This window comes from Trachurus japonicus, chromosome 3, assembly GCF_045865225.1.
Source record: "Trachurus japonicus isolate A0001 chromosome 3, Traja_1.0".
NCBI classification, from domain to species: Eukaryota; Metazoa; Chordata; class Actinopteri; order Carangiformes; family Carangidae; genus Trachurus; species Trachurus japonicus.
The window spans coordinates 16,432,238-16,456,070 of NC_140909.1; the positions used below are offsets into that span (position 1 = coordinate 16,432,238).

The 23,833-nt window shown below is 41.2% G+C and overlaps 1 protein-coding gene across 1 annotated transcript in view; it reads left to right on the plus strand.

Moving 5' to 3' along the window:
- The window catches only part of mdga1 (MAM domain containing glycosylphosphatidylinositol anchor 1), a 188,477-nt gene that overhangs the window by 60,521 nt on the left and 104,123 nt on the right, over positions 1 to 23,833 (plus strand). Inside the window, exon 4 of the mRNA XM_085764141.1 lies at positions 14,222 to 14,396. Coding sequence (XP_085620267.1) covers positions 14,222 to 14,396 — 175 coding nt within the window. The remainder of the gene's footprint in view (positions 1 to 14,221; positions 14,397 to 23,833) is intronic.

Sequence of the window (23,833 nt, forward strand, 5' to 3'; positions counted from 1 at the left end):
GGAGGAGATTATAGCAGTTATATCTCATAGGAGGATATTCGCCACTCAAAAATGGTGACTTCCTTGCCTCTGTTTTGGCAGAATTATTGAAAATGCTTCCTTGAAGGAGTCATACAGTAATTTGGAGATTTTCATGCATTTGATTCACATCTAGACATTAGATGCCTTACATCAGACCTAAAAAAGTCAAATTAGGGTATTTAATCTCAGTGACACAAGCTATCACACATTCTTTGGTTGAGATGTTCACATCACCATCCATCTCAAATGACAGGTAGGGGCGGAGATGCGTTTTCACCAGTGTTTTCCCAGAGGTTGTCTGATGTCACTCTCAAAAAACTGGGAACAGGCCATGTGGTTAGTTGGCATAAGCTGCAGATTCAAGACAGAGACAGGGAAGTAGGAGAAGGAGTGACAGAGGATGACATGCAGCAAATAATTGCTGATTTCTTAGTTTTCTGCCCTATGTGAAAAAGTAATTGCCCCCCTTGTTATATCATGAACTAACTGTGATAAACCTAATTCTTTTGAAAGCTGACATCGGTTTCACTCTCCATGCCCAGCCTGATCACTGCCACTCCTGTTGGATCAAGAAATCACTTCAATAGAACCTGTTTGAGTGAAGTGAAGCAGGCTGAGAGATCTCAAAAAGCAACAGATCATGCCGCTAACTAAATTTTTAAAAAGATGAAAAAACTAAACCATTGACATCAGGAAAGTGTTACAATGTCATTTCTAAAGCTTTGGGATTGCAGTGAACCAGAGTGAGATTCATTATGAACAAATGCAGAAAACTTGGAACAGTGGTGAAAACATTTCCAAGATGGCTGCTCTACCAAAATACTCCATTAAGCGGAGCAGCAACCCATACAGGAGGTCACAAAAGACCTTAAAATAGCTTCTTAAGACCTGCAGGCCTCACTTGACTCAGTTAAGGTCATTGTTTATGATTCAACAATAAGAAAGAGACGGCGCAAAAACTGCATCCATGGGAGAGTTCAAAGGTAAAAACCACTACTGACCAAAAAGATCAGAAAGGCTCGTCTTTTTTGGCTTGGCTTTTGCCCCCCCCCCCAAAAAAAAACGTCTTGATGATCCCGAGTCTTTTGAGAGAATATTCTCTGCACTGACGAGACAAAAGTTGAATTTTTTGGAAGGTGTGAATCCCGTTACATGTGGTGTAAAACTAATACAGCATTTCATAAAAAGAGCATCATACCAATAGTTAACGGTGGTAGGGTGATGGTCTGGGGCTGCTCTGCTGCTTCAGGACCTGGACGACTTGCAGTAATTGATGGAATGGGGAATGGAACCATGAATTCTGGTCTCTACCAGAAAATCCTGAAGGAGAACGTCCGGCCGTCAGTTTGTGACCTCAAGGTCAAACGCTCTTGAGTTTCTCCATTAGTGGCTAAAGGCTCTCACTGTGGTTCACTGGAGTCCCAAAGCTTTACAAATGTCTCTGTGTAACACTTTCCAGACTGATAATTGCCAATGATTTATTTATTTATTTTTTAACTTTTCTTGAATCTCTTAAATCACGGCATGATGTTTTGGTTTTTGAGATCTTTTAGCCTACTTCACTTCATGCAAACAGGTTATATTCAAGACATTTCTTGATTACTGGGTGTGGATTTTGAACGCAGCTTTCCAAAAAAATTCAGTTATTTCATGATTTAACAAGGGGACAATTACTTTTTCACATAGGGCCAGGTAGATTTGGATAGATCATCATTTAAAAATTGCTTTTTATATTTCTTGGTGTCTTTGTGCAACAACTAAAAGTAACTAATTGAGAGTAGTCTGCAACAGGCCACTATGCAAGTCCAGTCCTTTTTCCGCTATTTTGCTAACCCTCCTCCTGGCCATGTGCATTTGTTTTCAACAAAGCCAATGAGAAAGCAATCAATAGAGCGGTACATCACGTTATTTATAATATACATGTTATGATGTGTATATTTGTGTAGTCTTATCTGTCATAAACTAGAGATTACAAGATACGTGTTGTGGTGTTGCTGAGAGGAGAGCTGGCAAACCGTTGGCAGCGCTGATCTTGACAGGTTGGTTTTCAGCCAAGAGACGCTACATGGAAGGCAGAGAGCCATGTAGTAGTCATTTATTTAACCATCACATTTTTTCTGAAGCTGTTTGATTAAGGTAAAAATGTAGCATAGTTAAGCTAAAGTCCTGCATAGACCCCCAACGCAGTCTTGACCTCATACAAAAACCACAGGTAACCTGCTGAGTTAGCTCAGTGTCTCTGTCTGACCTGCACTCTGATGAACATGCAGCTGGTCAGACTGACGGAGTAAGTGAAGAGAAAAAAAAACAGCTGTCAGGCACAACTCAGCACATACATGGCACTAAAACGGTCTGCTGAATAACAATCAAAATTCGCACATATGTTCATTGATAACGTGTAATTTCATGTGTCAACTGGTTGCAGATATGGCCATTTTGGTTGCAGTTCGAGGCCTGGTGACCCATTAGTACTGATCCTTGAGAAGTACTAGGTGTTTATGAAAAGCAAAACTGTTGCCAAAGCAGTGCAATTACTCTTATTTTGTCTTGATTGAAACGATTTTATAAAACTTGGTTGTGGTATGTTTTTATCTCCATTCTTTGGCATATTGAACTTCTAAAGTAGTAGAAGAAATAGAACAATAAAAGAGCAAGCAAAAGTGAGATATGTCTTCTCTCATTTTTTTTCCCATTTTCACCCAAAACTTTGTGTTAGCCTCTAGGTGTTGGCAGACACAGATGTTCAAGTCCTCTGGCTGCTTTGTTATTATTTATGGATGTACTCCAGTTTAGCATGAAGGTCCTCATAGTGCTTTTTGTTTTCACCCTTCAGAGAAACAATACACTTACAAATTTGTGCCGACAACATTTTAATACATTTATTGATAAACACACACACACTGTTGAGCGGACCACACTGACTCTTTTGAAAACATTATAGCTTTATGATTTATTAATCAGATAAGATGTTTCATAGCAGTTCAGAATCTTTTATCTGTGCCTGGTTTGTAGCTGTGGGAGAACTGCTGGCGCCCCACATTTTGATGGGTCTATTTAAGATCATAGGAATAAGATGTATGAGTTCTGATTGGCACTGTTTTTTTTTGTTTTTTTTGCAATTTCAGTCTGGGTGTGTAACTGAAAATTACTGTACTGTGTGTTATTATAATTTTTAATATATAGATTATTTTTCCCAGGCTGAAATGATCATGTGGACTGTCCCGTCCACTTTTCTCACTTTCCCTCTTTTCTCACCTCCCTCAGAAGGAGGATCCAATTTAGCCATGTGAGGCCAGCCCAATAAATAGCTGCTTTACTGAGAATGAGTCTGATTGAGGATTTATCCAATCCTTTATCAAGACTGATTGTTTACCTTTGCCTGAGATAGATTGGATTGAAAAGGGAGCTCTCACCCTGATCCATACAGAGGAGAGAGAAATCTAATCATTTCCCTCTCTTTCTGTCTTTCTTTCTTCCTCTTTTTGTAGCCGCCTTCTCCCTCATATTGTCTCTTTTTCTGCTTCCCTCACTTTGTCTTGCTCACTCTTCACACGTCTTTCTGCTCCTTGCATGTCTTTCATCCCTGTCTTATTTCTCTCCTCCACCTTCAAGCTGATCTTTTTTCTCCCTTCATTCCTCTGTCTAGCTCTCCTAATTTCTCCATCCCCCTCGCCTCTTTCTCTATTTCTTTTCAGCTTTCTCTCTCTTCTATCTTCTCTACATTTCAGACCAAGTGGAACAAGCCATACATCAAGTCGGAAACAGTTAGTTTACCTGCAGGAGCTGCTTGGTCCGGGAAAAGTCAATTTTGCGTGCATATTATTAAAACAGAACAGCTGTTTCTTTTCTCTCTTTCATGAGAAAAAAAAAACCTTGGACCATTTTAGGAAATTTGATGCACTTCAGTATAGACTTGCAAGGCTGCAGGGTTAGGCAATGATATGCAATGATTTTCTTCTGTACTGTACCTCCTGTCAAACTCATTGATTACATCCCTGAATATTCTAAGAAAGACACAAAGAAAGAAAGGATGAGGGAGAGGAAGAGAGAGAGAAAAAGAAAGAACCTTAGTGTTAGAGGTCACCCAGAAGGTGCTTGTAGCATTGCTCAAGTTAACTCTGGGGACAGCAGGGATTTTAGTTAACAAAGCACTGTAGTCTTACAAAGCTTTCTCGTGACACACACACACACACACACACACACACACACACACACACACACACACAGCTTCAGCTTCTTCAAGAACACAATAGGAGAGTAAATGGTTTTTCTGAAAGTGATTCCTACCTCCTTATTATTTATTCATGGGTCTGCTGGTCATTGCAACCTTGAGACCAGCGTGTGTGTGTGTGTATGTATGAATTCTATAAGAGAGGAAAAGGTGGAGAGAGGCCTGGAAGAGAAAAGTGGAGAGGCAGAGAAAAGACAGAAGCGGGGAGGAATGGAGGGAGGGAGATGAGGGCTGTGGTCTGGAATGTGGGTTTGGATTTCCGTCCTTGAGGGGTGAGTGGAAGGCGATCGATAGTGAGGCTGAAAGCAAGGCTGATCGGGTGGCAGCACGAGGCTGCACAGGCACTCAGTGGGAACACGACCTAGACACAAACAAGGTCACTGTGTGACCCCTGACTAGATGGACAGAAAGAAAAATGGAAGAGAGGACCAAGAATTAAAAAGGGGGAACCAGACGTTGAACTTAAAACTGAAGTATTTCTTTTTCAATTAACCATTTTTTTGTTTTTGAAAAAAATCGAACATTGCAGCAAAAGAAAGCAGAAAAAGAGAAAAAAAGAGCTGATACGATATGGGAGAACAGACGCTAATGGAGTAAAATGAGAAGAACATGCAGCACTGTAGTCATGAAAACTATATTTATAGTAGAATTAGAAAAGAGAACAAGAAGAGAAACTTTCAATTGCTTTGACCTCCGCTCATCCGAAGGAAACATCCTGTCACTACCCACACGGACCAAGCACCGAACCTGGGGGGACAGAGCCTTCTCCATCACTGCCCCCTCCCTCTGGAACTCACTCCCCAAACCCATCCGCACCTGCACTCACCTCCCAACTTTCAAGACCATGTTAAAAACACACCTTTTTAAATCAGCTTTTAATACATAATTTCTGTGTGTGTTTTATATTGTTTTCTATGTTTTATACTGTCTTTGCTGCTTTTAATTGAATGTCTTGTGTTTTAACTGCATTTATTGTATGTAAAGTGTCTTTGAGCTTTTGGAAAAGCGCTTATAAATAAAATTTATTATTATTATTATTATTATTGACAACACATTCATTAATGTGAGTATGATTTGCTATGTCATGAGAAAACCAGTCATAAATGCTATGACAGCAGCCAAATAGTTGCATATACAGTGCATACATCCATTTCTTTATTTACAGGAAAAAATATTTTTCAGGAGAACTATGCACCATAAATGCAACTAACTGAAGCAAAATGCTGTGTTGCTGATCCATTCTTTTTACAATGTACAATAATTTAGTGCACTGAATGAAGTGCTAAAATCTTTTTCTATGATAAAATACTGATTTATCTGAATAAAAGGACATTCAATCTTAAAACATAATTTATGAATGTATTACATTTTTGTTACGTTCCCTGTTGAGTGTCTGTTTCCACAGTGAGACTTGTTGCCATAGTGTTGTAGGTAAATGAGCTTATTTTACGATGAATAAGTTGTTTGTCTTCACTCTGACTGTCACTCTGAAGGTTATAATGCTAGATACAGATGCATTTGACAAAGCAAAATGTAACAGACAAAAACTTGAGGCTTTGAGAAGAGACAGTTGTTACTGTGCTGTGCCTCCGGCTTCACGAGGAAAAGTTTGGATGACCCCAGTTGCTAAATCAACCTTTTCACTGCAGTCACTTATACAGCACTTGATGCACAGAGCTTCAAAATGTTGCTTTTGTGCAGTGTCTGCATGCAACCTTACCACGTACCTCTCTACCAATGGAAATCAAAAACACAACAGGACCGAGCTACTTCAGCTGTGTCTGGGAGAAAGTGTGAGCACATCTTTGTGTCCGTGTCCTTGACTACACGAGACAGCGAGGGAATAGAGACAAAATCAAATTAGGTTTCAAAAGCAAAAACAAAAACACTTAATATTGCTGGTGATGAGTCTGGGGGGTTCAACTTCTGTGCTGGACTCCTCTATACCTTGTCTGTATGTTTGAGTGTCTCTGGAGTGTCTGCTGCCGTGGTAACACACTGCACTTCACAGACAACCCTCTTTTGGAGACTAAAAATAATGAAGATGAGGTATAAATGATGGTATGTCTGTGCTCCCAGAGTTAACTGAACTGGTGGAAAAGAGTAGAAAAAGTGTCTAGACATAGAGCGATAGATAGACAGGTGGAGTGATGGAGCTACAAATGCTTCTATCAGTGTGAGAATGTCTTGGATGGCTGGAAAAAGGTATAAGATTGGAGATCTTCCCTCGACACACATATGCACACACACACAAGCTACAGACACAGGACTGGCAGAGCAGTTACTTGCACAGATCATTTTTGGACAATCTGATCTTTTGTGGTTGTGGGTCAATGTATCGCAGACCTTTGGACATATTTTCTGATAGATATCAGTTTGCACCTCACACAGATGCTGCAGGTGCATGTTTGTCAGGCTCATCTTTACTTCTCAGCAGCCCGACAGCATTGTGACACTCAGCAGTAACATCATCATCATCTCGGCACACACACACACACACACACAGCACACACACGAGAGCTCAAATTCCCCCACCACCCCCCCTGTGCGTTGCTTGTGCTAATGAACCCTTACTTACTACAAGTAACACATCCAACATGCGGAGCGTGTAAGGTAGATGCTGACACAGTCGCTGACGGCTGTCGACACACTGTTCATGTCTGCCGCCGTTTGTTCTACTCTGACTCAAACCATCTGATGGTCAAGCAAATGTTGAACAAACACTGTTTTCTTTTCATATTACAGAAGGGAAACTGATTCCCTAAATTGTATTTAAAAAAAAGAAAGAAAAATCAGATATCTTCCAAGACCAAGCACTGTTAAACATCTGCTGAGTCTTAGCATCACGTGAGCTACGTTCCATGCTTACAAGCAAACAAAATGCAAATCGCCATCATCAGCATCAGTGACCTCATGAGCGCAGTCATTAGGTATATTTTCAAAGATCATGACTTTATCGTAAATGCTGATGATTCCTCTGCTTCCTGTAATTTCATCACAGCCTTGGTCTCACATTACAGAGGCAGAAAGAGCGATAAAGGCATTCATATTGGATGACAAGGTTAGGGAGAGGGATGCCGTGTTAAATATCAATGAGTCAGTTTTATTGAACTTTTTGCTGTGTGATCTCTGCACGGAGAGGATGGGGGAGGTTCACGGTGATATCGAACAGAGTGATGGCATCTGTTGCTCAGTTTTATTCTGATAGAATGACTACATTAACTCTTACTCATACTCTTTTTGACAATAATCAGATCCCACTACTTGAGTTGAGTAATCTCTTCAATCACCTATAGGCTATTGAATACACATTAAAACAAATGTTAATAAATGGAGATTACATAATGAAAAGGCCATTTCACTGGCATGAAGGAACATTCATCTTATATTTCCACCTCATTTTTCTCTCTGTTGGCTTTGTTAAATATCTGCTCCGCACTACGTTTCATTTTCATGTCTACTTCCTTTGTGAGTCCATTATTTCTCCTCTTCTTTTTGCACTTTCTTTTCGCTCCTCCTCTCCTCTACACCTTTCCAGTGGTGCTTTCTCTCCAACATATTTTATTCTCCCAAATTTCTTTCCTAGATGAAGGAAGTCTCTCATCTGCTCCCAGTCATGTCTCCCTCTTTCTTTCTTCTCCCTGATATTCTCTACACCTGATGCCATGAATCAACAAAGTGACATCCCCTCAGGCAGTGATGCTTGAAATGATATTTATTCCTCAGTCCAGTTTTTTATTCTTTTAACCACATGTTTTTTTTTCTTCCCCTCCTCTCCTCTCAGTTCCCTCATTCTACCCCTCCTAGTGACAGATAATTAAAATAGATATTTCCATGAGAAAGTTTGTTTAGTTTTATACCGTAAGTCATCCACACCTTGTCACCTCCAGTTATTCAATTCAGTCATAGTTTGCTAAGTAAATTGGGTATGATTATTTTTCAATGTCTGTTCACTGGTTCAATCTACTACTATCAACCTGCACTACTGCTTTTTGGTCCCCATCTCTTTTTTTTCTCTTCCTTGCCCCCACACATTTCGCTCAAATGTCTCAGGGTCTGTGTGTGTTTGGGTCTGCATCTGTGCCAAGTAGTATTCCCTGATAACAGGATTACCATCTTAAGCCTATTCGCGGTAAGTGAGCCAGTTGGATGGATAAAGCACTGTATCGTCAACTCTGCTGGCGTTACATTGAGAAAAGAGTTTTAAAAAATTGCAGCAGGCAGGCCTAGCACGCTCTTGGTGAGTTACTGAGAGGGAATATAAAAGCTTTATACTCTGTAACACCCCGGGAAGCAGCTATGGTACAGAGAGAGGGGGCAGCTTTGCAAGCTAAGCGTTGCTTACACTGAAGTTGAACAAAGAAGGATTTAACTTTTCATAGTAGTATTCTATACTTACACAACATGCTTTGTGCCATGTTGATGGTAAATTACATTGAATATATACCATACAGACTGGGTCAACAAGACAGGGGAGACATAGTTACTATTTCTTGGTAGGTGAATTATACTCTCCATTGCTCAGACTCAGGCAAAACTCAACATCAGCCAAAATGATCAATGTGTCATTATAATTCAGAATCAGATTAGGCCAGGTTGTCTGTGTTATTCTTCTCGTTTGTGACAACTGTGCTAAATATTGATAGCAGGTTAGCACTTCTTTTTCCAGGATAAATGCTAATTCAGTATTAAGGCTCTCATGTATTGTTGTGTAGTGTTGACAGTTTCCACTTTAGACAGCAGGGCAGCAGGGTCCGACAGCCATTGGACCATGTCTGCTTGATCCAGTTGTGTCCTGTCACTCTGAGAAAAGACGTGAGGCTCAGAGACAGATCAGGAGAAGGAGGAAATAGTGTGTGTATTGTATGTTGAGTGTGTGGAGGGACAGGAGAGAGATGTTAAAGAACAATTTTAAGGACAGTGGGAAAGAACAAGAAATAACAACGGTTATTTCTCCCTTGACTCAAACACACACGCACAAAAACACACAAAAGAAAGCAGGAGCGGGGCAGACATTTAGACAGACAGCTGCAGGCCACTGACCTGTCAGTAAAGTTGACACACATTAGCCTTCCTCTCCCTTACCACCTAGAGCAGCACACCCCTTTCTCTCCCTTTCCTCCTCTTTCCCTTGAAGCCTCTTTTGACGCTGGAATCTGTTTCTAGTTTATTCAGTACACAGCTAAATCCAGCAATCCAATACAAGAGCTCTGCAATAAATCCCACCTTTATGAAGCTCATAATGTTCACTTTTTGTTGACAGTGTCTCAGGGAGGTGTTGATTCAACTGCATGGTAATGTCGAAGGTTGAACATTGAAGGGTACACTCAATTTTTCGTCCCCTGAACATTATAAGCTTCATAGAGTTATGTTTTATTGCAGGGCTGCTGTGTTGGTATGCAGTGGATTGTGTAAGATGTACTGTACAGTACATAAACCAGGACCTTTGTGTATTGTTAAATGTCCATCTGTATCATGGACTACAGATCATTTACAGCTGGAGATGCTGTGAGCCGATGCTGACTTGTTTGTCAGTCTCCAGCATGCTTGATATTGGCAATAAAGTCTATTCATGTATTTCACAATACATTATACAACACCTCACCACAAACGTTTTTGCAACAGTGTTAATACTGCTGGAGAGGAGTACTGCCAAATGTTTCTGTTTTGAGCTTCAAGCCTTAAATAGAAAGAGTTATTTCACCAAACCAAATTGACTCTTAAACACCAAAGACATCGTAAACACCTGCTGATGCCTCAAAATAAAATTCAACCTAAGGCCTTGTCCAAACGGAGCTTCCCCCAAAACGATCTTTTTCTGGTTCGTTTTGAAAAAAAATCAAGAAATATCTGCGTACACACGGATCCACTGAAAACGACTCAAAACACTGTAGTATGCCAGGCCTGTGTGAAGCTTGTGTGGCGCTGTAATGCTGCCACACACATACACCAAAAAAGGAGAAGAAGGAAAGCTTGTGCACAGTATTCAAACTCCAAACATTAAAAGTTGAATGTTGACTGGGAGTCGTGTCAGTGCAAACATGACGATCAATGATGATTTAATGGACTTTCAGCCACAGTGTCCGAGGGACCTGACAGTTGTTACATTACGTCCATATAGCGGCGTGGCTCAAGTTACAGGTAAGAGCGGTGGGGGGTATGACATCATCGTTTCACAAAAGATCCTTTTTGGACAAAACACAGAAACAATAAAAAACTTATGCAGATTCACTTAAACCTTTATCTGTGTGGACGGGTTCTAAATGCAGTACCAGACTACAGACTCCATACCCCATGCACTCAAACATCTATACTGGGCTCATTTATATCAATGTCAACAAGGCACTGTGATACTATATTTATGTTTATGACTCTAACAGCAGACAAAGCAATGTACTGGTTAGGAGCAAATGTATGAAAGTACATGATGATCAGACAACATGTAACCTCTAATGGAAAATGTATAGCCCACACAGCCCTGGTCAGTGGTTCAGTGCATTCCCCCCTCCTATATAAACACAAAGTGCTCCCTAACTTCCATCTATGCAGTATTCCAACAAAGCTGCTCTTTTCTCTGCACTGTGTCTGTTTTCCTGTTGAAACATCTGTGTCCTAGACAGCATACAGCTCCCCAGCTGAATACAGAAAGAGCGAACAAAACCTGCTGCATTTCATGTCGAGCTGGATCCCTGGGGAACCCAAATCTTCCCTTCGCGTTACACTTCTAACCAAATGTAAAAGCTATTATTATAAAAAGGCTCAGACTCAACAAATGGCTCTATGTGGGGGAGAAAGTCTGGAAAAATATGTATTTATTAATGCGTGTGCAAATGGATGTGCATTAAGATCTGATGGGATGACAAGGGAGTGTCTGGCTTTCCTGTACTTTGTAAAGAAATAAAGGAAGGAGAAAGGTAAAGCGTCCAGACAGGGATAAGATGAGGGAGAGAAAAAGGACTAAGAGAGATATCCAGGCCTATCTGCTGGGACCTGAGTGGAGGAAAAATGGGAGAGAAAAGGATGTGGAGGGAGAGCAAAAGAGGTCAGAGAAAGGGAGCGCAGGTGATGGTTTGAAGCTGCTGGTGTCACAGGCAGATAAAGGCTCCTCTGCCTCCTGGCTGTCATCTGCATCGCACACAATATCCCCTTTATTCGCAATATCACCTCTCTCTATTTTGCTTCATCTGCGTCTCTGGTGGAGCAACTCCCAGTGTGATGCACTTTTTCTCTCCCCATCACACAGCTGCCAGCGATACTGTATATATCATTCCCTCTCATTCTCTTTTTTTACTCTCTGTAACAAAAAAAAAACTATATCTCGCTTACACACTCCTCACACCTCACACACACACCCTCTACTTACCATCTGGTTTACTCACTAACTTGTGCGGTTTTTCTTTCCCTACGCACTTATTTTCTTTACATGCATTTTACTCCAGATTTAACAATAGGCCACTCTTTGCAGTATTATTCTAAGCTCAAATGCTGCTTCCATCCCTTATTGACTTTGTATAATCTTTTGAGTGCAATACATCATCCTGATTTCATGCTGAGGCATTTTTTTCCACAAAATCTTGTCATACACACATGACAAAGGGACACATCAGTATCCACAACATAAAGTAACTGCTTTTAACTGAAATCTGTTATTATTCTTTTTCCCCTGTTCCCCTATCACATAATCTTGCAACATTTTTTCTTCTAAATTTAAATATAATCTTAATGTCCCTGATCTTTAATCCTATGAATGTCTCTAAAATTCCCCCCTTTTTCAAAGTGGCAGCAAACAAAATGTCCATAATTTGTGAGATTTTCTCTCATCTTTTAATCCTTGATAGATAGGATACAAAAGCAGGGAACACAGATGCACACCCCATGCTCACTTTCACTCTCTCCCCTTTTCTGTCTCTCACAAAGGTACACACAAACACAGGCACACACACACATGCATGCAAACTGGAGTCACTAAACCATGGAGAGACAGGGTTCGGTTCATTGCTCACCTTGGCTGGTTTGATCAAATGGCAGTCTGCTTCTTTCAAATCCCTCCCACAAACAGAGCTGAATAAACAGACAGGGAGCGTTTACACAGGCCCTGATAATCCCCTAATCCATATAACCTGCTTTCTAACCGACACACACACATACACACACACACACACACATGCAACAGTGAATATGGACATCGATACTATGCATGAAAGCTGGAAACACACACTTTTACACACAAACATTTGCATGGGTGAATACACACATGCACGTTGTGTATCGGTGACTTTTGCCCATCATCCTCTCTGACCTCCTTAACAGAACATGGTTGATAGTCTTGTCGAGGTTGATAACAGACAGAAGGGTTAATAGGGATTAATGGACTATATACACACAGTTGTGCGCACATACACACGAATGTAAGAATAACATTCAGTGATGAGTTTACAGGCTTTCATGCATCTCTCAAGTGCAAGTGTGTGTGTTTGTGCATTTGATTAATCGAGTGAAAGTATCATGTAGCTGTCTGCTGTGCAGTGTTCCCACAGCCTGATGGGATAATTGAAGCGTGAAAAAGCCATATAGAGTTTGTCAAAACTCTTAATGGTTCAGAATTTAGCATCATGGGCACCACAAGTACGGCGCTTAGTGTCATTAACTTCCACTCTATAGAGCATACAGTGATTTTATCGCCAGGAAAAAAATAAGTACATTTATAATTTTGATCAGTAATTCAGACAATTTAATGACCTGCCCAGTGACAATAAGAGGCTGTCTGTCGTACTAATGCACTCTGCCTTTTTTGTCACTTAATTTGCTTCATGCATGCATACAGTAACAACAGTTCAAAGTGACTTTTAGGATGCATTTTACAGCGTTTCTGTACCGTATTTTTTTTGTTATTCTGTAGTTTGTGGGTTTCCATTGCACATTTCAAGTTTGCACATTAAAAAACCCAAGTGGGAAAAAGATAACAAAATATTGATATGCTTGGCTGAGATGGAACTGTTGGTATATTGATAAAGGGACAATGAAAACAGACTTGTTGTATAGTATCCTGACTTACCTACATGAAGCATGTGACTTGTTTCCACTGTGGTGGAAAATATTATGTAACCAGGGTCATAAAGTGGGGTATAAGAAGGGACTGCAATCTCTGTTCTGGGGGCACTACTCTGAACTGCTGTTCCCTTCTCTAGAGAATAAACTTGGGTGCATGCTACCTCTCCAGTCTTGTTCTTTGACTCACCACTGGCAGAACCAAAATTTCCACAACACCACTAAAGAGACTTAAAATGTACAAAGTCATCATTTTTATGTGGAGACCATACTCAAACAAATACATGAAACAAACCTTAAAGTCAGATTTCACCATCAACAGGCAACCAAAGTGACTTGCATGAGTAATGGAAAGATCATGGTCAGGGTTTTAAATTACACCTTTGTTAAAGCTAGGGGGTTTCATCATCATGGTCACAATAATAAATATGACACATTAAGAGTAACAGTAATAACAATATTTCATCATAGCTTTTGCTGAAGTGACTAATCCTCTTTTTTCTTCCTGAGAGGACAGTCTCTGTTTAAAGACTCCTCTTATGGCAGTGATGTAGAGGTGAACTCCAGGATGTGTCGGCACAAAAGAATGATGACACTCTGCTTTTTGTCCTCTTCATTTAGGGTCCTGTTCTTTAGGGTTATAAATCGTCAGAATCGACAGAAATGCCTGTCTGCCTGACTTTTAAACAGAAGGTTACCATCACATGTTTTTATAATTAAGAGTGGCATGCATAAACATGATTTTTTATTTGAGTGATTGCTCTGTGGATTTTATGTGTTACTACTTTTAAAGACAATCAAATGCCAAAGTGCTTCCTTAACCTTTTGTCGCCTTTCCTTCATTACACTTTGACTGATTCTGTCCTTCACTATGCCTCGCTTTCACTGACAGCATCTTTCTCAATTCCCCCTCCCCCGCAGGTACGGTGGACGAAGACGGCAGGCAGCGCATCAGACAAGTTCCAAGAAACATCCATCTACAATGAGACGCTACGCATTGAGGGCATCCAGAGGGTGCAGGGGGGTCGCTACTACTGCAAGGCCGACAACGGGGTGGGGGTGGCTGCCATCAAGTCCATCCGCGTAGATGTGCAATGTAAGTGGGCAGGGAGAAAGACGAAAAAACTGAAAAAAAAAAAAATACTCCTTCCACTTCAAGACCGCATCAGACTTTCACTACAGCCATTCCCACCTTAGAGAAGACCAAGATGGGGAGAGATGGAAAGATTGTAGCAGGAAAGATGAAAGACAGATTGGGTGGATGATGAGATTTCAGGTGGGAATGGCTTCCAGGAGTATCTGATGACTTACGGTGGAGATGATGAAAAGCATATTTGGAGGATTTGGGGAAAAGAGGATGGATCAAATAAAATTGCAGTATTAGGGAGGGCTATAGATAAGAGGGTGCAACACATTAAAAACTAATATCTTAGTTTTAATGCACTTTATGCTTATACAATTGGTATATCATTGGTTCAGTGTATGGCTAATGCACTGTGTACAATCCACCAGTGAGGCTAATAAGTGGGAAAAAAAAAAAACGCCTCTTTTTTGTCAGATACTCCTGGAAAAAAGTGGAATCTGTGGAATATATCCAGAGTTTTATAACGGTTAGTCCAGGCAGTACGGGCTCCCTAGCCCACTGTTTCTCAACTTACCCATGTCCCCTCTACTCTCAAGAGGGAGGGCTGGGGGTCACAACCATTGAATCAGGTTGTTAGCTGTCCAGACAGGCCTCCTCAATGCTCCCTTGTTATTTTTTGTCACACAAAAAGATACAAAAATTATATATACAAGGCCCTTTTAAGTGCAGAGCCATGTAATTGTGCAGTGTGGATTCACATTGTGGAGACAGACACAACATTTTCAGAATCTGCATCAAATTGAAAGCCAACAAGTTAAGTTCAGGGCTGTTATGCTCTGTAATGCAAAAGATGCATTGATGTTATTTGTGTAGCCACAGTAGTTGAATAAAATAGGCTAAATGTGTTAAGAGGAACCACAGTTTGGTATCCTTGGTCCCCGTTCCTTCTCCATTTGTATACTTATAATGCTTTCAAAAATGTGTTTTCATGCAGGCAAGAGTACAGTTAGTTTCTGTAGATTCTCCAGGGATATTAACAGCATAACATGGTTACTATTCCTATTGTTTACAATATGGAAATATAATAAAATGATTCTTGATTCGTAGCCCCATCTCTATGTTTATATTGGACCCATCTTGTGCAAAATGTGACAGTTGAGAAGCAGTGTTTGGTTGTAGGGGCCCCGTGCTGCTGCTTGTTTCACTGCCCCACTGTCCCTGTGAGTCAGGGGCCAGGTCATGGTCAAAGGTTGATTCACATGCAACATACATAGCTACATACGACTTTTATTTCATTCCCAGTACCCTCAAAACTGTGTCCATCGGTTCCATCCATTTATTACGCAGATAGTTCCTTCCTCCATTGATTCAATCATTGTAATGGTCAATTTATAGACTGATAGAAAAACGGTAGTTTTCAAAGAGCCTATAATAGTAAACACTCATTTCCTCCCTTTCATTTGATAAAATCACCTCTTCCTGTGTTCTTCTTTGTGTCCTATGCAACACTACATCCTGCCACTGCTCCTTGAGCATCAAATTTCTTCTACCATGCAGTGTTGTAGCCAGCCCAGCGTACACACAAATCTACACATAGACTCACACACATGCTCTCCCCAAGCTTGTCCCATAGGATTTGTCCCTTACCCACCATCCTGTCTCAGCCCCTTAATAGGACTCTCCCTCCCTCCCTCTTTCTTCTCCTCCCTCTCTGCTGATAGTGTTAGTCTTCCCCAGGTGCTATAGCTTAGCCCCTGCTGGGGAGCTGGTAATTGCAGGGGGGCTGGGTAGTAAACAGGTTGTGTTGTGAGTGTAGTTGTGACAGGAGCTCTGTGAAGCTAACCAGCTCTGATGGCCAATGCTTGTTCAATTCCACACCCCCCATGTGGCGTAAGACCCAGTGGCTATCAGCCATGCTTCCTACACAGGCGCCTTTAGTGCTAGAATGATGTAACAATTAGCCAGATAAAAAGAAATAGAGAGGGGAGAGGGGGGTGAAAGTGAAGTGGAAGATGGATGGGAGAATGAGCAAAGAGGGGTGGTATACAAGGAATGAGGGAAGGGGAAAGGCAGATAGTTCAGTTTGCTTTTATGATGAGTGGCAGTTGCACGAGTTGATGGTACACACCAGGCTCCAAAACGCCTTCTCATAAACCAACAGGAGATGTCACGGATGATATAGTTGGATCTCTCAACAGAGACGGTACAATGGAAGCAGATGAATGTGCAGCTCAAGCAGGACTGTGCAGGAGGAAGAAAGATCACAGGTTAAATATATGACTTCCCATGTTGTTTAACGCTGGGTTAGGTGGTACATTTTTGGCATCAATAGGCAACATTTCCATCACCTTTCAGAATAGTGTCATTTAAGTGGTCTGAAAACTCATGGCTGCTTTTTAGATTTTAGATAGATTTTCTGGTCTGTGACTTGAGCTTTTGACAAATCACAGGTCTTTTCAGAAAGAGATGTTCCTACTGGCCGTTCTACAAAATGCAGATGCAGATGTATAAGCATGTCCCTTCAGTTTGATATATGTCTATATTGGTGAAGCTGTACATTGATAATGACCATGGCTGTAATTCTCTTAGACACATGGCAGACTGCTGACTCAATTCTCCTGTAATATCCGTGTTGTAATGGTTGGTTGTGTAGGTAAATCTATCATGACAGCAGGTGATGAGTGGTTATGTTGAATGTAGCTAATGTTTTCCTTCAGCTTGCTGTAGCCAAAAACTCACAGCTGTGGTTATGTTTGCTGTGTGCTTGTGTGAGGCACGTGCATACTGTATATGGCTGTAGATTTCTGCCTACCCCATCTGTGACATATATGATTGCTGACCCTGATCCTGTCTATTAGACATGCGTGTCAAAGTCTAGTTACCTAAAGACCACTTGAGTATTCCAGGAAATAATGAACAGCGAGTACAAGAACAAACTGAAATAGAGAAGAATGGTGATTCACTGTAGCTGAATAGATTTCAGTTTTAAGGAGTTGTAATTTCCTAGGGAAAAAAATAAGATAACATGAGAAGGAATAAGACAGTTGAGGGGAGACGCAGAAATAAAATAACGGCCAGTAAGAGGAAGAAAATAGATTTGCAGAGGGAAAGAGAGGAAGAGAGAGATGCACATATTAAGGTAGATGCACTCATATGTTTTTCAATTTGGATGCATTCAACAGACCAGTTATTGGACTAGAGGGCAGAACATGCTGTTACCTGCACAGGCTACAAACAAGCGTTTTGGCTCTCCCTTTCTGGTTTTCTCACTCACATATTTCCTACCTTTTTTTTCTTCCACATCTTAGCCTTTTTAGCCCAAATGACAGAGCACTGCACTTTCTATTCACTCTTCTATCCCCTCCCCTTATTTATCTTTCTTTCATGTTGCCCTCTCATCCACCATGTTTTCCTCTATTCTGTCTCTCCTTCCGTCCCGCCTTCCTCTGCCTTGCACACAGATGGACACACTAACCAGGGCTTGATAAAGCAGTGTGTTTTTTGCGTGTGTGCATGTGCGTGTGCTTGAGCGAGTCAGCTGGGGTCTTTCTCCACTCAGTTGTGAGACTCAACCAAACGCAGCAGTGTCTGGCTTTAGGTCATCTGCCCGGCATGCGGCTTCAGCTTTGCTTTCACACAGTCAAATGAAGGCAAGCAGACATGCAAGCAAGCACGCACATGTGCAAACACAAATGTCTTCTTCTCACTCATTTATATGTAGCACATATACATATACACACACACATCTTTTGCATTCCCATCCATGTGGATACCCTCTGATGCATACAGTATTGTGGATACACTTTCAAGCATGCACATATACTCACATATGTCCAAAAGCACACACACACACTCAAACTTCAAAGTGTAGTGTATGAGAGCAGTAGGAGCAGTAGGAGAGAATGAGGAGAGAGTGAATGACAGATGGATAGTGAAACGACAGCAGAGAAAATGAGTGGAGAGTTTCAGGATTGGAGCAAAGACACATTTGATATTCTACTTTGAATAGCAGGCACATACATCATAAGTCACTCACTCATACATTTCTATATACTGTAGCTCCGCCACCACCGTGTCTCTTTCTAAGTCACTCATTCACTTCCCTCTTTTCTTTCCGTTCTCTCACCTACTTTCAAACTTTTTCTTTGTTTGTTGTTTTTTTCCCCACTACTCACACACAGGCCTTCCACCGTTACACTCCTCTCTTATTTCTATACTCTGAATCCTGCCTGTGAGTCAGTTATTAATTCACAATGCATTTACTTATTAACCACAATTGAATAAATCAGTATAGGGTACAGAGTGGGTTATGGCTGCCAGCTTGTTTTCTATGTGAATCTACTCTAAGGACCTTCATCTGGCCCATTATAGACCATGTGCTTAATTAATAAACACAGGTGAAGCTATTTGTTTTGTCTTCTCTTTGTAAATCCTCCGCTCTTCAGTTCCACTGAAAAGCAGATGCATCAACCTTTCCATTAATCTGCAACCACTTAGAGTGACTTCACTAATACTTTCCACTCACATCAAGACCACATCCACCCATCAGCCATTACTGCAAACAACCTCCTTCAACCAGTTGACCAATGACCTGGAACTCTAACCACGGAGGCAGTGGGACAGTGAGCAGGCGGGTTTAACTTAAAGTGACCTCTACTGATGGGATGGACTTGGTTCAGAAACCCAACTAATGATACCTGAGCACAGATCAGGAAAGAATGCTTTATTAATGAAAAAAAAAACTAGGTCAGCATAGCTCAGATCAAGTCCTCTCCGTGGATTCAGTCCTCTCTTCAGGACGTGACAAGGTAAGTGGACAAGCGTTGGGGAGTGTGGATAATGTTGCTGATGATGTTGTGACAGTGGGGATAAACATCCTTGTTGCTGATGTTTTGTTTCTGGGCTTTCTAATACCATTGTAGATTATTTATATAGAAAACAACAACAATACTTTTCACAATTGGCAGGGTTTATCCAATTGATTTCTGCTGCATTCCTAATTCAATGGAGATCAGGCTTACATTTCTTGAAGTTGACCTTGGTGTGTGCGGTTTTCTTTGGTTTTAAGTTTTTGTAATGGAATTTCATATTGTTAGGCAATACCCAACAGTGCTGTTCCTTCTAATCTAATTTTAAGTAGCTCAAAAGGAACTTACCAATAACACATTGCATCATACAGTGGGTACGGAAAGTATTCAGACCCCCTTCAATTTTTCACCATTTGTTTTGTTACAGCTTTTTGTTTAATTCAATAAATTTTGTTTTTTCCTCATCAATCTACACCCACCAACCCATAATGATAACACCCCTCCAGAACTTTAGAAATATTTGCAAATTAATTAAGAAAGAAAAACTGAAATATCATGTGAACATAAGTATTCAGACACTTTGCTGTGACACTTACATGTCATTCAGGTGCCGTCAATTTCTTTTGTTCATCTTTGAAATTGTTCTTCACCTTGATTTGAGTCCAGCTGTGTTGAATTAAATAGTTGAGACACACCTGTCTCAATAAGGCCTTTCAGCTCATAGTGCATATCAGAGCAAAATGAGATCCATGAGGTCGAAGGAACTGCTCCAAGAGCTCATAGACAGAATTGTAGCAAAGCACAGATCTGGGCAGGGATAAAACTTACTGTTTCCAAGAGCACAGTGGCCGCCATCATTCTTCAATGGAAGAAGTTTGGGTCAACCAGGACTCTTCCTAGAGCTGGTCGTCCAGCCAAAACAGAACAGTTGGGGGAGAAGAGCATTGGTTAGAGAGGTAACCAAGAATCCAAAGATCACTCTGGCTGAGCTCCAGAGACCCTGTGTGGGGATGGGAGAAAGTTCCAGAAGGACAACCATTGCTGCAGCCCTCCACCAATCTGAGCAATATGACAGAGTGGCCCGACGAAAGCTCGATGAAGCCTCTCCTCAGTGCTAGACACATGAAAGGCTGCATAGAGTTTGCAAACAACCACCTAACGGCTGTGAGTAACTGTTTGTAGATTGATGAGGGAAAAAAAGAATTTTATTGATTTTCACATAAAGCAGCAAATGGTGAAAAACTGAAGTGGGTCTGAATACTTTCAGAATCCACTGTACAGGCAGTGGATAGGGAAAGTACATTGTAGTGCATCCAGAAGATAGAAATGTAGAACTTCACGTCACAGCAAATCTCCATGGTGAAAAATAAGCATCCACTTCAGCAGATTTCCCAGCCAGATTGACTTTTTCAAAGAAACTGACACTAACCTCCTGTAGCATTGTCAGTAATGACAGTCTAAGTCAATGCAGTATAAGACCATGAATCTCTGAATGTACAAAAACCTTTCACAGCTTTGGCAGTTATCACCCTAACTGTCACTGGCTATGGGAGTCAACAGAAGAATGTGTAATCTATTATTCCAGCACTGTGACTGTAGAAATGGTCCCAGTGTGGTCATACAAGTGCTTTAAAATTGTTTTTGTTTTTTTTTTGACAGTGGTGCACATGCGAACACACACACACACACACACACACACACACGCTTTCACACCCATAAACAGAAGACTAGGTGGCATTTAGTCTGTCCCCATTGGCCAGAGTCTTCTGTCACAACACAGGCTCTGCGCTTCAGGGTGACACTAGTTTTGGCCTGACCAGGAGGAATGGGCAGTGCTGAATGGAAACAGCACGCACACACACGTTAACACATTTGGTACAGGCTGTGCATACACTTTGACACAGAAAGTAATTAATTGCGCTTTAGACAGGCAAGGGAAATGACACTGTAACAGGTAGTTTGAAAGATTCAAACTCTTGAGTCACAAAAATCCACAAACTTTCTTTCACATCCCTCCTAAACTTTCTCTGTTTATCTTTCTCCCTGTGACACCAGATGCCCCCTTGCTTTTCATTACTCCTGGTTGCTTTTCTGATATATTTTTCTGTTTTTGCATACTTCATCATGATTTTCTTTTGCTCGTTTGCGTTTCTGCGTCGCTCGGCCTCGTCTCTGTAGGATTTGTTTCTTCTGCTTACTTTGGTTGGATTCATTCCCTGTTCACCTTTCTTTATTCTGTCTCTCTCTGAAAGAGTGGTCATTATCTCCATGCTGGACTGTTCTTAAAGAAGTGCATTTTGATATATACTTTATATGGTTGTTCTTTTTTTCATTCTTACTTCCTTGTTTGGTGATTTAATTTGGTCTGCAGCACATGGAGCAAGAAGTACATTAGAAATGTATCATATCAAGCTGAATTCCTGGTAATCCTGACACTTGCCTTGGCCCAGAGAAAGTTCAGCATGGTCTGTAGATTTTCCCATGCATTCAGAAGGAATTCTGATGTGACTGGGGGCCTTGTGTAGTCCAACTTAGTAATGCACTTTATACTCTCCTCTTTCTCACCAGATCACGTTGATTTATTCTCTGCTGCTTTTGAAAGAACCGTGACTGCACACTTTGTCAGGGTAATTTTCAACAACCATTGTTTGTTGATGACACGAATACCTCTTGTTGCCCAATTTACTAAAATGAAAGGGATTACCGTGATTGCACTTTGTGAAAAGACCTTTCTTATGTTTGAAATTGTGACTCGTCAGGGAAAAGTGTAACTGATAACACTAATGGTAAATGGTAAATGGTCTGTATTTATATAGCGCTTTTCCATCTCAACGATACCCAAAGCGCTTTACAGTACATCACATTCACCCATTCACACACACATTCACACACTGATGGCGGAAGCTGCCATGCAAGGCGCGAACCACAACCCATCAGGAGCAAGGTGGGTAAGGTGTCTTGCCCAAGGACACTACGGCAGCAACCGGGACAGAGCGGGATTCGAACCGCCAACCCTCTGATCATTGGACGACCCGCTCTACCACCTGAGCCACTGCCGCCCCAAGGCCCAAGGCTAATGAAGGCTGCGGTCAATTTAGGTGTGTCATTCAGCATTGTGCTGTGACTGGAATAGGTATCAGTGAATGCCCCTGTTATTAGTGTCATGTTAGTGACAAATAAAAAAAAATCTGCTGTGAGAAAAGGTGTAGTATAATACATAGCACAGCAAAGAAAATGGAGGTGTTATGTGTGAGGTTCTCATTGTTGTCAAAGATTGCAAAACAAACAGGAGTAGGAAGAGATGACCAAACCACTATGAGGGGCCGCACAAGACATAATTCATTCTGGCCCTCTCACAAACATACTGTATATTCTCTTTACACATACATATTTTCACTCTCATATTAATACATTTCCACTCACACATTCATATATTTTTATTCACACAGTCATATAGTTTTCTCTCATATTTATACATTTTCACTAGATTTTTACTGTCATATTCATACTGTATATTTCTCTCTAATATTTATTCACTCACACAGTCATAAAATTTTACTCACATTCATACATTTTCACTCACAGGTTCATATATTTTGTAGCTCATAAGCCCAATTTTTCAATGTTTTCTATAATGCACTCATAAGGAACTTTCAACAAATAATTAAAGGGACAACGAGTATGGGATTATATCACTGCCATAAATAACGCACGCGCAATGAGACTCGCGCGCGAGCAAATGAGATCCGAGCGTGCGGAAATCAAACACCCCCGCGCGCATTTCCTCCCCCCGAGCACTTTTCCAAGCACTCGCGAGCAATTTTGTATCCTGCATCTCTGCCCCCTGGAGCAATATTGTAGCCTGCAAGGAGAAAAACAGCTCGCGCGCGCGCAGAGTCCGCTCGCAGTACTTTCCCCTGCTCGCGCGCACGCAGACTGCTCACGCTCGAAACTCTCCTCTCCTCGCGCAGAAAACTGTCCCCTGCTCGCGCGCGAGTGATTATTTTTAGGGGGCGGTTTTTGTCAGTAGGGGGGCGGGCCTGAGGGCATGCCAATCACCGTTGTATCCCCCAATATAATTGGTTGGGTGTATTGGCCAATTGGACAGCAGGGTACGGCAACATTACTAGGACAAACGGGACAAACCACACAGCCCTGAAGGCCTGAATGACATGTGATTTTGTGTCTTGACTTCAAACTTGAAAGGAGCTGGCTTAAGTTCAGGAAGTGGCGGAGTTGTGCATATAGACTGCAGCAAATAATAAAATAAAATAAAAATAATTAAAAAAATAATAAGAAGGCCGTGGTTCCGATCCGACCAGAGGTTATCAATGTTTTAGATCTAAACTCAGCACGTCCGGACAGTGTTGTTCGGCCTGACCATCGAAAGCTCTGTGGCCGGAGCAACACATTTATTTAGAAATGTAATCACTAGTTAACTTCAATGAATGTGTGCTCCAGATCCCTCTATTACTCTTTTAAACAGTAAACATTAGTTGACTATATTATTATTTTTTTCCATCTTCGCTGAGCATAAGATTTGTTCAGAATTAAATAAAAGTCTCTCCCATATAGACACCTGTCCCAAATATAGCAGCTGGAGAAATAGCCTACTATATTGACACACATCTGCTTCCATCC